Source organism: Hippocampus comes, unplaced genomic scaffold, assembly GCF_001891065.2.
Source record: "Hippocampus comes isolate QL1 unplaced genomic scaffold, H_comes_QL1_v1.1 scaffold845, whole genome shotgun sequence".
NCBI classification, from domain to species: domain Eukaryota; kingdom Metazoa; phylum Chordata; class Actinopteri; order Syngnathiformes; family Syngnathidae; genus Hippocampus; species Hippocampus comes.
The window spans coordinates 1,783-13,666 of NW_017806064.1; the positions used below are offsets into that span (position 1 = coordinate 1,783).

The 11,884-nt window shown below is 40.5% G+C and overlaps 3 protein-coding genes across 6 annotated transcripts; 2 read left to right on the forward strand and 1 right to left on the reverse strand.

Moving 5' to 3' along the window:
• The first annotated feature begins 1,906 nt into the window (after nucleotides 1-1,906).
• LOC109529968 (uncharacterized) lies at nucleotides 1,907-3,417 on the forward strand. The gene is made up of 5 exons (XM_019893435.1): nucleotides 1,907-2,365; nucleotides 2,447-2,630; nucleotides 2,766-2,827; nucleotides 2,981-3,040; nucleotides 3,150-3,417. The coding sequence occupies exons 1-5, from the start codon at nucleotides 2,084-2,086 to the stop codon at nucleotides 3,282-3,284; spliced, it is 723 nt and encodes a 240-aa protein (XP_019748994.1). The 5' UTR covers nucleotides 1,907-2,083; the 3' UTR covers nucleotides 3,285-3,417.
• Nucleotides 3,418-4,478: 1,061 nt separating this feature from the next.
• Nucleotides 4,479-11,254, forward strand: LOC109529970 (G2/M phase-specific E3 ubiquitin-protein ligase-like). Of its 2 annotated transcripts, XM_019893437.1 has the most exons (9): nucleotides 4,479-4,626; nucleotides 4,736-4,773; nucleotides 5,702-5,798; nucleotides 5,968-6,182; nucleotides 7,070-7,337; nucleotides 7,465-7,619; nucleotides 8,410-8,648; nucleotides 8,932-9,184; nucleotides 11,107-11,254. In XM_019893437.1, the coding sequence occupies exons 2-8, from the start codon at nucleotides 4,766-4,768 to the stop codon at nucleotides 9,180-9,182; spliced, it is 1,233 nt and encodes a 410-aa protein (XP_019748996.1). In that variant the 5' UTR covers nucleotides 4,479-4,626; nucleotides 4,736-4,765; the 3' UTR covers nucleotides 9,183-9,184; nucleotides 11,107-11,254. The 2 variants fall into 2 exon arrangements, with proteins under 2 accessions (XP_019748996.1, XP_019748997.1); XM_019893438.1 differs by lacking the exons at nucleotides 4,479-4,626; nucleotides 4,736-4,773; nucleotides 5,702-5,798; nucleotides 5,968-6,182; nucleotides 11,107-11,254 and adding exons at nucleotides 6,304-6,384; nucleotides 6,558-6,772 and having other exon boundaries at nucleotides 8,932-9,200.
• On the reverse strand, nucleotides 9,178-11,149 carry LOC109529971 (uncharacterized). Of its 3 annotated transcripts, XM_019893440.1 has the most exons (3): nucleotides 10,984-11,149; nucleotides 10,697-10,881; nucleotides 9,178-9,965 (listed from the first exon to the last, which is right to left on the reverse strand). In XM_019893440.1, exons 1-3 carry the CDS (start codon nucleotides 11,128-11,130, stop codon nucleotides 9,191-9,193), a joined length of 1,107 nt encoding a protein of 368 aa, XP_019748999.1. In that variant the 5' UTR covers nucleotides 11,131-11,149; the 3' UTR covers nucleotides 9,178-9,190. The 3 variants fall into 3 exon arrangements, with proteins under 3 accessions (XP_019748999.1, XP_019748998.1, XP_019749000.1); XM_019893439.1 differs by having other exon boundaries at nucleotides 10,697-11,149; XM_019893441.1 differs by lacking the exons at nucleotides 10,697-10,881; nucleotides 10,984-11,149 and adding an exon at nucleotides 10,209-10,418.
• Nucleotides 11,255-11,884: the final 630 nt, after the last annotated feature.

Here is an 11,884-nt window from a genome sequence, read left to right on the forward strand (position 1 = left end):
GTATATACATATATACACACACATGCACACGCAGTGGAGTGCAAAAGTCGGTGCAGAGTTGCAAAAAATAGAAAACATACACACAATACTAATTGTGTATTAATTATCCATCCATCCATTTTCTGATCCGCTTTATCCTCACAAGGGCCGCGGGGGGTGCTGGAGCCTATCATGGCCGTCTTCGGGCAGTAGGCGGGGGACACCCTGAACCGGTTGCCAGCCAATTGCAGGGCACAGAGAGACAAATAACCATCTGCGCTCACACTCACACCCAGGGACAATTTAGAGTGTTTAATCAGCCTGCCATTCATGTTTTTGGAATGTGGGAGGAAACCGGAGTACCCGGAGAAAACCCACACAGGCCTGGAGAGAACATGAAAACTCCACACAGGAAGGCCAGAGCTGGAATTGAACCCGGTACCTCTGCACCGTGAGGTCGAAACGCTGACCACTGGGCTACTGGGCCACCCACCCGTGTATTCATTATAAAGTCATTAAATATTACATGAAAAATACATTCTTAATATATGTCACTAATTTCATCGATGTGATACTACTGTATACCCAATTTTGCACCCGTAAAATTGGATCGATAAACACTGTGTAGATACTATACAGCACAGGGATCAAAGTCAAGGCTCAGGGGCCAGATCTGGCCTGCCACATCATTTTATGTGGCCCACGAAAGCAAATCAAACATGGCAACAACCATGATGCTTGCTAAAATATGTATCAAAATTTAAAATTCTCATATGTAATAAATAAGAGACACTGTAAGCATTTTGTTGTGTTTTTGTTTTTCATGTTGAGTGGTTTTTCCTTGTCTTTTTATCACAAGAGTTTTCATTTGCAATTTCCCTTGTCATTTGCAAGAACTTTTTGTTATCCTCAGTCTTATCCTGGTAATTTTCTTACCAGCGTTCTATGTTGTACTTTATCGGTTGTGTGACCTTATTTTGTAACTGAAGCATTTTTATGTTAGAATTTATTTTGGTATACGTTTGTGGGATCCGCTGCTATTCCGGATTAGTCAAACACACCAATCGGCTGGAAGTAGACGTCTCATACGCAGTGAAGTTATTTGGCGGGCCTCCTGCAGATATGAGCGGCAATTCAGCTGAATCTGCCACCGAAAGTGGTTTCAGTGAAGTTATTAATCGCGTCTGGAACGCTCTTGACGTTGCCAGACGAGAATTGGCGGTGCGTATGGACGACAATAATGTATTGCGAGCCACAAGAAGCGCTTTTCGGAGACGAAGAAGAGCAGGCCCGACGGCAGGTAGGCTAACTTTGACTAATCTTATTGGCTCTATAAATGTTGCTATTGCGTGAGTTTCAATGTTATGAATAATACGATATGAGTTTCAATCAATGTTATGAATAATACGATAAAAATTAAATAGTTTTGGCCATATGCCTTTTATTTGGTTCTGTGTAACTGAGCGTAAGTATATAATAATGAGCGAGGAATCGAAGATTATTTGCCCGAACGTCTTTGGCTATTTTGAGATTAGAATACCTGTCCCCAATTTGCTGAAGGTACGATTGACAGTTGCATATTCTGTTCCTGTATACAGAAACGCAAGCACGTGTTCGTGGGATACACGGAGTCTGGAGAGTAAGGCTATTCCTGTTGCCGAATTCCGATCATCTTGCACTCCCGCCTCATTCGGAATGCTGCAAACTGACCAGAATTGGTTTGGGTAATGCACAAATGACAGTTTTTCACAGTGAAATTGTATTTTTACCCCCCACCCCCATTTGTTACTGTTATTGCTTCATTGGATGTGTAGTCCTGAACTGGTTGCCAGCCATATCACTACTGTTCAAAAGTTCGGGGTCACTCAGAAAATCCTTATGCTTTAAAGAAAATCAATGCTTGTTTGTATTGTTTAAAAATAAACACCAGCAATGTCAAGATTGGTATTTCCAATTAACTTAATGTTATTGTCATTGATAAAACGCTGGGTAAGGGTATAAGTGACCTCAAACGTAGGAACAGTACATACCCTTGTGCTTTTATTTTTAAAATGATTTACATATAAAATGATGCTCATGTTTGATTTTTCTTTTTTTCTGGGGGATGGGTATTTATTTTCCAGGGATCCCAAGTCATGATCTGCAAGGGACAAACTCCCCCGAGTGTTATGCACAACTTTCATGGAGTCTCGCAGAGTTTAATAATTACATTTGTCAAAGCTTCCCATCAGTTAGCCTAAATGTTATTGGATTTCATCTCGCAAGAGCTGATAAGTCAAGGCGTCTGACTAGAATTCAGGCAAACACTTTAAAGGACCTCAAAACAGCAGTTGGCAGAAGCAGATTATATATTCTTCCCCAGACCAATATTACACTGCCGTTAGAGGTTAGTCTTTGTATTGATTAAACATTCCTTTTGGATATTAGCACTCTGACTGATTAATAAGAGTTTGTCTTGTCAACATAGATCGCTGAATTTGAAAATACTCACGCTGTACCAGAGACATCCCAGCCAACTGAACACGAGAGCCTTCCCCAGTATTTTTCTCCTCCACTATCCACAACACTGATGGCTTCACCTACTGCTACCTCAACAGCCACCAGACCTGAGGTCTCACCCAGTACTCAATCTCGACCCCCTGCATCATCAGGTATCGTATCTCTGCCCTCACCTGCAGTCCCTCAGGTCATGCCCTCGGCTCCTGCAGTACCAGTTCACTTGTCATTTGTCACATCTAACAACAATTCTGATGCAAGTTCTCAGTCTTTGCCCTTCAATGCCATAGCTTTGTCTTCATCGATGAACAATGATGGAAGCTCAGCAAGCACAGGCTTGGACTCTTGTCAAGTAAGTATTTCTCCACAATGTTGTCGTTTATATTTAATAATTCAGACTGGACGCAATTGAGAGCTAAATGGTTACAATTGGAGATTAAAAGGCGCCCTCTCGGTGTACACGTCAAAAAAGACAGCTGGATGTAAGTCTAACTCTTTCCAACAGGAGCCAAGCTTAGAGTCAAGTTTGGATTCTGCACAGTGGCTCAATGCAGGGACCCCAGAGGTATATCCCCACATGGAGATTATAAATAATCTCTCATATGTTCTGAAAATATGACTGCAGACATGTTCATGTTTTCACATTATAACATGCACCATTTGTACTTTTGAAGGTATTTTACAGAGTGACATGCTTGGAATCAACGAACAGGTATTTTCTAGGTTTAGAAACATGTACCATATGTGACACGGAATTCTATTCAATTTCTGTTCTGTCCTCAGCACTTGTGCTGTGCCCTGTATATTGACAGATAGTTAAACAGCCCTTTCTTATTAACACTCTGGAGAAAGTTTTGTCCTTTATGAAGGTTTGAATATAAGAAGCTTTTTCTCCAGCAAAACTCTATGGAAAATACAGAAAGCAAATAAATGATTTGTCACTTTTACTCTACGGGCACCCTGGGTAAGGGTATAAGTGACCTCAAACGTAGGAACAGTACATACCCTTGTGCTTTTATTTTTAAAATGATGGTGGGTAAGGGTATAAGTGACCTCAAATGTAGGAATAGTACATACCCTTGTGCTTTTATTTAAAAAATTATTTACAAATAAAATGATGCTCATATGTTTGATTTTTCTTTTTTTTTTACATATAAAATGATGCTCATGTTTGATTTTTCTTTTTTTCTGGGGGATGGGTATTTATTTTCCAGGGATCCCAAGTCATGATCTGCAAGGGACAAACTCCCCCGAGTGTTATGCACAACTTTCATGGAGTCTCGCAGAGTTTAATAATTACATTTGTCAAAGCTTCCCATCAGTTAGCCTAAATGTTATTGGATTTCATCTCGCAAGAGCTGATAAGTCAAGGCGTCTGACTAGAATTCAGGCAAACACTTTAAAGGACCTCAAAACAGCAGTTGGCAGAAGCAGATTATATATTCTTCCCCAGACCAATATTACACTGCCGTTAGAGGTTAGTCTTTGTATTGATTAAACATTCCTTTTGGATATTAGCACTCTGACTGATTAATAAGAGTTTGTCTTGTCAACGTAGATCGCTGAATTTGAAAATACTCACGCTGTACCAGAGACATCCCAGCCAACTGAACACGAGAGCCTTCCCCAGTATTTTTCTCCTCCACCATCCACAACACTGATGGCTTCACCTACTGCTACCTCAACAGCCACCAGACTGAGGTCTCACCCAGTACTCAATCTCGACCCCCTGCATCATCAGGTATCGTATCTCTGCCCTCACCTGCAGTCCCTCAGGTCATGCCCTCTGCTCCTGCAGTACCAGTTCACTTGTCATTTGTCACATCTAACAACAATTCTGATGCAAGTTCTCAGTCTTTGCCCTTCAATGCCATAGCTTTGTCTTCATCGATGAACAATGATGGAAGCTCAGCTGGCAGAGGCTTGGACTCTTGTCAAGTAAGTATTTGTCCCCAATGTTGTAGTTTATAATTAATAATTCAGACTGGAGGCAATTGTGACCTCAATGGTTACAATTGGAGATAAAAAGGCACCCTCTCGGTGTACACGTCAAAAAAGACAGCTGCATGTAAGTCTAACTCTTTCCAACAGGAGCCAAGCTTAGAGTCAAGTTTGGATTCTGCACAGTGGCTCAATGCAGGGACCCCAGAGGTATATCCCCACATGGAGATTATAAATAATCTCTCATATGTTCTGAAAATATGACTGCAGACATGTTCATGTTTTCACATTATAACATGCACCATTTGTACTTTTGAAGGTATTTTACAGAGCGACATGCTTGGAATCAATGAACAGGTATTTTGTAGGTTTAGAAACATGTACCATATGTGACACGGAATTCTATTCAATTTCTGTTCTGTCCTCAGCACTTGTGCTGTGCCCTGTATATTGACAGAGTCAGTTAAAGTCCAAAAAAGTCCAGTTAAACAGCCCTTTCTTATTAACACTCTGGAGAAAGTTTCGTCCTTTATGAAGGTTTGAATATAAGAAGCTTTTTCTCCAGCAAAACTCTATGGAAAATACAGAAAGCAAATAAATGATTTGTCACTTTTACTCTACGGGCACCAATGCGAATGAACAAGAAATTAAGGCGATCCACATGCATGAATTAAATCACAATACATCTGTAGATAAATCAAAATGCAGTACATCTATGATGCAAATGGTTTGAGAGTCTGAAGTTCCAGTCTGTAATTATGATTTGGGTAATCTGATTTTTAGGACTCGTGTGGATGACGCAGACATGTTCATGTTTTCACATTATAACATGCACCATTTGTACTTTTGAAGGTATTTTACAGAGTGACATGCTTGGAATCAACGAACAGGTATTTTCTAGGTTTAGAAACATGTACCATATGAATTCTATTCAATTTCTGTTCTGCCCTCAACACTTGTGCTGTGCCCTGTATATTGACAGATAGTTAAACAGCCCTTTCTTATTAACACTCTGGAGAAAGTTTTGTCCTTTATGAAGGTTTGAATATAAGAAGCTTTTTCTCCAGCAAAACTCTATGGAAAATACAGAAAGCAAATAAATGATTTGTCACTTTTACTCTACGGACACCAATGCGAATGAACAAGAAATTAAGGAGATCCACATGCATGAATTAAATCACAATACATCTGTAGATAAATCAAAATGCAGTACATCTATGATGCAAATGGTTTGAGAGTCTGGGGTTCCAGTATGTAATTATGATTTGGGTAATCTGATTTTTAGGACTCGTGTGGATGACTTTTTTATTGATGATTCTGAAGAAGAGAGGTCAGATGATGACCTCATGGCAGTTCCTTATGAAAATGACAGTCCTCCATCAGTAAGTTAGAGCTCTTGTAAACATAACATAGGCCAAAATGTTTTTTTTTTTCAGGAGTTGTTTATGACACTGCAGTTTAAATATTCATAAGTGGAAAGAATTGTTTTGCCTCTCTCTGCCATTGTTTTGCCATTCATTTCTAATGTACTGTTCTTTTAATATACATTAGGAAGAAGTGGATCTTGCCACTATTTTGAGGACTTTTCACGAGGATCACATTTCTGGCAATCTGGTATCCACCATTTGTATCAGAAGGAGTAAGCTTCTGGAGAGTGCCATTAAAGCAATCTCCAGAGTGACTTTCTGTTGGACCCAGTCACCACACATAGAGTTTGTAGGAGAAGATGCAGATGATATGGGGGGACCACAGCGGGAGTTTTTCAGGTATGAATGCCAGTTTTAATTTTCCAGTTTCAACACAGGGGTGCTGGAGCTTATCCCTGCTGTCTTCAGGCGGAATGCGCACAGCAGGGTAATCTGATTTTTAGGACTCGTGTGGATGACTTTTTTTTTTGATGATTCTGAAGAAGAGAGGTCAGATGATGACCTCATGGCAGTTGCTTATGAAAATGACAGTCCTCCATCAGTAAGTTAGCGCTCTTTTGAAACATAACATATGCCAAAATGTTTTTGTTTTTTTTCAGGAGTTGTTTATGACACTGTATTTTAAATATTCATAAGTAGCAAGAATTGCTTTGCCTCTCTCTGCCATTGTTTTGCCATTCATTTCTAATGTACTGTTCTTTTAATATACATTAGGAAGAAGTGGATCTTGCCACTATTTTGAGGACTTTTCACGAGGATCACATTTCTGGCAATCTGGTATCCACCATTTGTATCAGAAGGAGTAAGCTTCTGGAGAGTGCCATTAAAGCAATCTCCAGAGTGACTTTCTGTTGGACCCATTCATCACACATAGAGTTTGTCGGAGAACATGCAGATGATATGGGGGGACCACAGCGGGAGTTTTTCAGGTATGAATGCCAGTTTTAATTTTCCAGTTTCAACACAGGGGTGCTGGAGCTTATCCCTGCTGTCTTCAGGCGGAATGCGCACAGCACTCTGAACTGGTTGCCAGCCAGTTGACTGCTCCAAATTGGTGTGAATGGTTGTTCGTCTCAGTGTAGCTTGTGATTGGTTGACGACCAGTTCAGGGTGTATATCGCCTACCGCACAAAGACAGCTGGGATGGGCTCCAGCACGCCAGCAAAGCAATTCATAAGATGAATGAATGGCTGAAAGAAACCCTTTTCTTTTGATTTTTATCCTAGACTCCTGATGATAGAGGTACAGACCTCCCTTGGAATTTTTGAAGGAAAGACTGCCCAGGTCTTTCTGAGTTATGACCAAACAGCTCTAGACCAGCAAAAATATTTGAAAGGTGGCAACCTTATCGCTTGGTCAATTGCTCATGGTGGTCCATGCATTAAGGCCCTGGATCCTTGCCTCTTCCAGTTGATGTGCGGCCAGGAGCCAACACTGGAGCAGTTTGACTGGCATGTGCTGCCTGACCCAGATGTGCAAAGCAAAGTCAAAAGGGTACATCATGATTGTCATTTAAAGATGTATTTGTAAAGAGTCAAACTACTACCAGTTGCTGTTTATTTCTATGAAAAGAAAGTTCAGTCTGAGACTCGGCTGCATTGTTCCCACTCTTGTCTCTCAGATTGAACAGTGCAAGACAAATGAGGACCTGATAGCACTCCAACGTGACTTGGGGGACTGGATTTCTGAGTGTGGCATCCCAGGAATATTTAGTGCCAAAGTTGAAGACATGCCAAAAATCTATGCATATGTTGTCAAGCATTACATCTATCTCAGGTAAAAACATGCAAAGGAAAGAAACATTTCAACTTTTAACTGTTACGAAATAGTGTCACTGAGGTGATGTAAATATGTAGATTTCAATCAGACCCTGCCTTGAGTAACTTATATTTTGAAATGTTAAAAATTGCAACAAGTTTTGAATCGACAACAAATCGTGATGGACAAATGAAGCTTCATGAAGTACTTATTTTTTTGACTCCTATATATGGCACACACGATCTAAATGTAGCCCCAGATTGGTTTGTGTGCGCCTATTCGGTAGTTCCGCCTACCGAATAGGCGCACACAAACCAATCAGGGACTACATAAAGATGCAGTGGAAATATATTAAATTTCCACTGCACTAGTGTTTATCTTCAAATCAAGAGTACCATATAGAAGAGTAAAAAATTATCACGAATGCTTAATTTTCCAACATTTCCGGTTTTGCAGAATCGGCAATACTAGTGTTGCTAATTCTCAAGACAAAAATAATGTTGCTCTTACAACTTACAGAGGTCCCAGCCGAATATCAGTTGGAAATTTGTTTCTCATTGATGAAACAAGCGACAGATGAAATTAAATCATGAAAAGGTGTGCGTATAGGGGTTTTCCACTTTCTGACCTGGTCATGACTGCTAAAAATGGAAAGCTATTGTAAAAACGTAATTATGACTACATACCCTACGGTCATATGAATTTGGGCCCAATTATGCGTTTTATGAAAAACTCCAAATGAATATCAGGGATTCAAAACTGTTCCAGACTAATATACTCTGCATATGTTCTCACTGTTGCATTATAGAACAGCCAAGATGATACACCAGTTCACAGAGGGAATGAATGCATACGGAAAGTTGTGGGACCTTGTCAAGAAAAACTGGATCGCTTTCTTGCCCCTGTTCACCAACATGCAGGAACCTCTGTCAAAGGCAGCCTTCAAAGCCATCCTCACTTATAATTACAGTGACAGAGGAACCAATAATCGGCAGACAGAGGAGGACACCATCTACAGCTGGGAAATGGTTTTGAATATGATTGAGGGTAACTTAATCAAGCCTTTGTTGCAGAAATTATTAAATACCTTGCACAAACAAAATGGCACACTTAGAATTTTCACTACTTTGACGGACTGATCAAAGTGCTATAGTCGGATGTTTTACCATTTGAGGACAATGTAAATGACACAAGAAAGGGTTGATAGAAACTTTAATGAAATGCAAATCTATTTCCTTCCATTATGTTCATATACCCTAAATTTGTTACACGAGGAGATGGCTGTTCAGATGTTATGTTTGATTTACTTTTTTTTTTTGTCCAATGGCAGACAAAATGGTTGAAATCAGATTTGAAGACCTTCTCGTCTTCATCACTGGGGCAGATGAAGTTCCTGTCCTGGGTTTCCGCGACAACATCTGTGTCGATTTTTATGACCAGGCGGAGGGCATGCGACGTTTGCCCTACGCGTCTACCTGCATGTTGTGTTTGTACCTGCCGAGAGGAGTTACAGAGGAGAACGACCTGCAGCAGATGCTCTCCCAGGCAATAGGCGACTCCTTGGGCTTTGGAAAGGTGTAGAGGTGCGTTTATCTCCCTTCAATAATATTTCTAATCGTTCTTGCACACACCAGGTATTTTTCCCTCAAGTCTGTTGTTTCATTGATTGCATTTTGAACATATTGCAGGTGCTCTGGACTCAGGTTAAGTTGCTGTGATATAGTTACTGGTTGTTCAAGACCCTCACTGTTTGCTTGAAACTGGTTGAGCTGTATGCCGTGTCTTGCCAAGCCAGCTTCGAGATTTTCTTGGCTGTAAGGGTCATCTCCAAAGACATTGTTGAGGGCTGTTGTTTCCTGCTCACTGTTGGCTAACATGCCCTCCATCCAAATTTGTGTTGGAGTGCGGTTGTTTGCTGTTCTCATTCTATGGTTGTTCCAACCACATTTGAATAAGCACAGTCGTTTTTCAATTTCTGGCTTGTATACAATCTGTAGTGCCATTTTGTGAATTATGTCTTCAGGGTTCAGTATTTGTTCATCTTCAAACGAATAGAACAGCGTGTAAAAGTAGTGCACAACCTGATGAAAAACATCTCTCCAAAGGCGTTCGATACGTTGATTGTGCACAGACTGGCCTGTAATGTGCCTTGCATGCTCTTGTCCGTGCAGCAGGTTCATTAAAAGAGCAACCAGAGTGTTTTCACCACCATGGTCGGATCTTACTCTGGAGGGTAACCCATACAGGCAGGTAGCTTGGACAAAATATTTCAACACTGTCAAAGCTGTGTTGTCTGTGCTGCAGTTGAGGTACGTTATTAGCCTGGAATTCCCATCAATGCCAGCATGTGTCACAAACCCCCACCTGTAAAACAAACATAAAAAGAATAATGGATTAAATACCAGAAAACAATCAAGTTTCACATCTTGTTTAAAATATCATCTCGGTAGAGATGATATTGCTGTGCACTTAAGACTACATGGAGGCAATTTGGAGTTTGTGTAACTTGGATATAAAAATGATAAAATTCAATTTAATCTGTGCTGTCCATACAATATGGCTTTCTAATGCTCCCACGAGTACAAATGTAAGATGATCCCTTATTACCGAATGAGACGCATATGCCCATCTATGTGCCATAAACTATTGGGAAATGGCACATAGTATGTTCTTCTAGCCACAGTCTGGCTCCATCTCTGGGCTGCAGCAGCTGGGTCAATACGGTTGAGGATTTCTCGAACTCTTTTTCTTTGTACTACAATACCATCAGCACGCAGGTATGCCCTCATCATCTGCAACAGGTTCATAAAACAACACAATAAAGAAAATATACTTTGACACTGAATATAATGATATATACATGAAGGGACAAGAGTATGTTGCAGAACACTTACTTCCGAGCCTGATCTGGGAAATTGGCTGTGCAATCTTCTGACATGCTCCTCCAGGTCAACATCATGAATGGGAGTAAATCTATTTCTGGCTGAAATCTGAAAGGATATACAAATGACAAAATTCTATTTAATCTGTGCTGTCCATACAATATGGCTTTCTAATGCTCCCACGAGTACAAATGTAAGATGATCCCTTATTACCGAATGAGACGCATATGCCCATCTATGTGCCATAAACTATTGGGAAATGGCACATAGTATGTTCTTCTAGCCACAGTCTGGCTCCATCTCTGGGCTGCAGCAGCTGGGTCAATACGGTTGAGGATTTCTCGAACTCTTTTTCTTTGTACTACAATACCATCAGCACGCAGGTATGCCCTCATCATCTGCAACAGGTTCATAAAACAACACAATAAAGAAAGTACACTTTCACACTGAATATAATGATATATACATGAAGGGACAAGAGTATGTTGCAGAACACTTACTTCCGAGCCTGATCTGGGAAATTGGCTGTGCAATCTTCTGACATGCTCCTCCAGGTCAACATCATGAATGGGAGTAAATCTATTTCTGGCTGAAATCTGAAAAGACTTCATTTTTTTATGCAGGTATGAAGAGGAGCAACCCAACATCCCCGCGATGGCTCTCACTGTAAAGCCATGAGTGAGGAGCAGTTCAATTTGATCCCTTGTAATGTCAAGTGCTGGTCTCCCTCGTCTACCTAAAGTATGGAAATAAAAGGATTAAGGAATTCAAGCAAATGAATCACTACGTGTTTTTATATACTATATACAGTACAGGCATATACACATACAGATGTACATAAAAGTACATGCAGCTTCAAACCCACGAGCAGCTATTTTCTCTAACCATTCTACTCAAGAAAAAAATATTTCAAAATTACAATTAAATAACTAAAAGACTACTAGTTACTGCTTAAAAGTGTATAGCCATCGTGTTACTTAATAGTCTACTGAGCTGCAGGAAAACTACTGGTATAAAACGATGTTTGACAGGGTGATTGAAGGTAAGTCACCGTAGGTCGTCAGTAAAACCCGCGTGTAGTACGAAGAAAAATACATAAAAAAAAAAAGCAATGAGAAAAAATTGTAGCCATTTTACCGGTCTGCAAACGATGTACCACATGGGAACAAACACGTCCACGATTAGGAGCGGGTCCCCATTAGGAGCGGGTCCCGCCATGATGACAGATCGGAGATCTGTTAGACTTTCAATCAAATTTTGAATAGCATCAGCGCTAAACTGGTCACTAACTCTTCTTAAATTAGCAATTGAAATGTTTATCGCGCGTGCTTCACTTTCACCGGCAGACCCTTGACGATAGGCACTCTCTATTGCCCTGCACCTTCGCCGAATACGTCTCAG

Bases quoted from the DNA above. Each gene is read 5' to 3' on its own strand.
- LOC109529968 (XM_019893435.1), top strand. From the start codon at position 2,084: ATGGGTATTTATTTTCCAGGGATCCCAAGTCATGATCTGCAAGGGACA. The intron at 2,366-2,446 runs GTTAGTCTTTGT...TTGTCAACATAG, and splicing joins ATATTACACTGCCGTTAGAG to ATCGCTGAATTTGAAAATAC. The intron at 2,828-2,980 runs GTAAGTATTTCT...TCTTTCCAACAG, and splicing joins CAGGCTTGGACTCTTGTCAA to GAGCCAAGCTTAGAGTCAAG.
- LOC109529970 (XM_019893437.1), top strand. The intron at 5,799-5,967 runs GTAAGTTAGAGC...AATATACATTAG, and splicing joins AAAATGACAGTCCTCCATCA to GAAGAAGTGGATCTTGCCAC. The intron at 6,183-7,069 runs GTATGAATGCCA...TTTTTATCCTAG, and splicing joins CCACAGCGGGAGTTTTTCAG to ACTCCTGATGATAGAGGTAC.
- LOC109529971 (XM_019893439.1), bottom strand. From the start codon at position 11,130: ATGTTGGGTTGCTCCTCTTCATACCTGCATAAAAAAATGAAGTCTTTT. The intron at 9,966-10,696 runs GTAATAAGGGAT...TTTGTTTTACAG, and splicing joins GGGCATATGCGTCTCATTCG to GTGGGGGTTTGTGACACATG.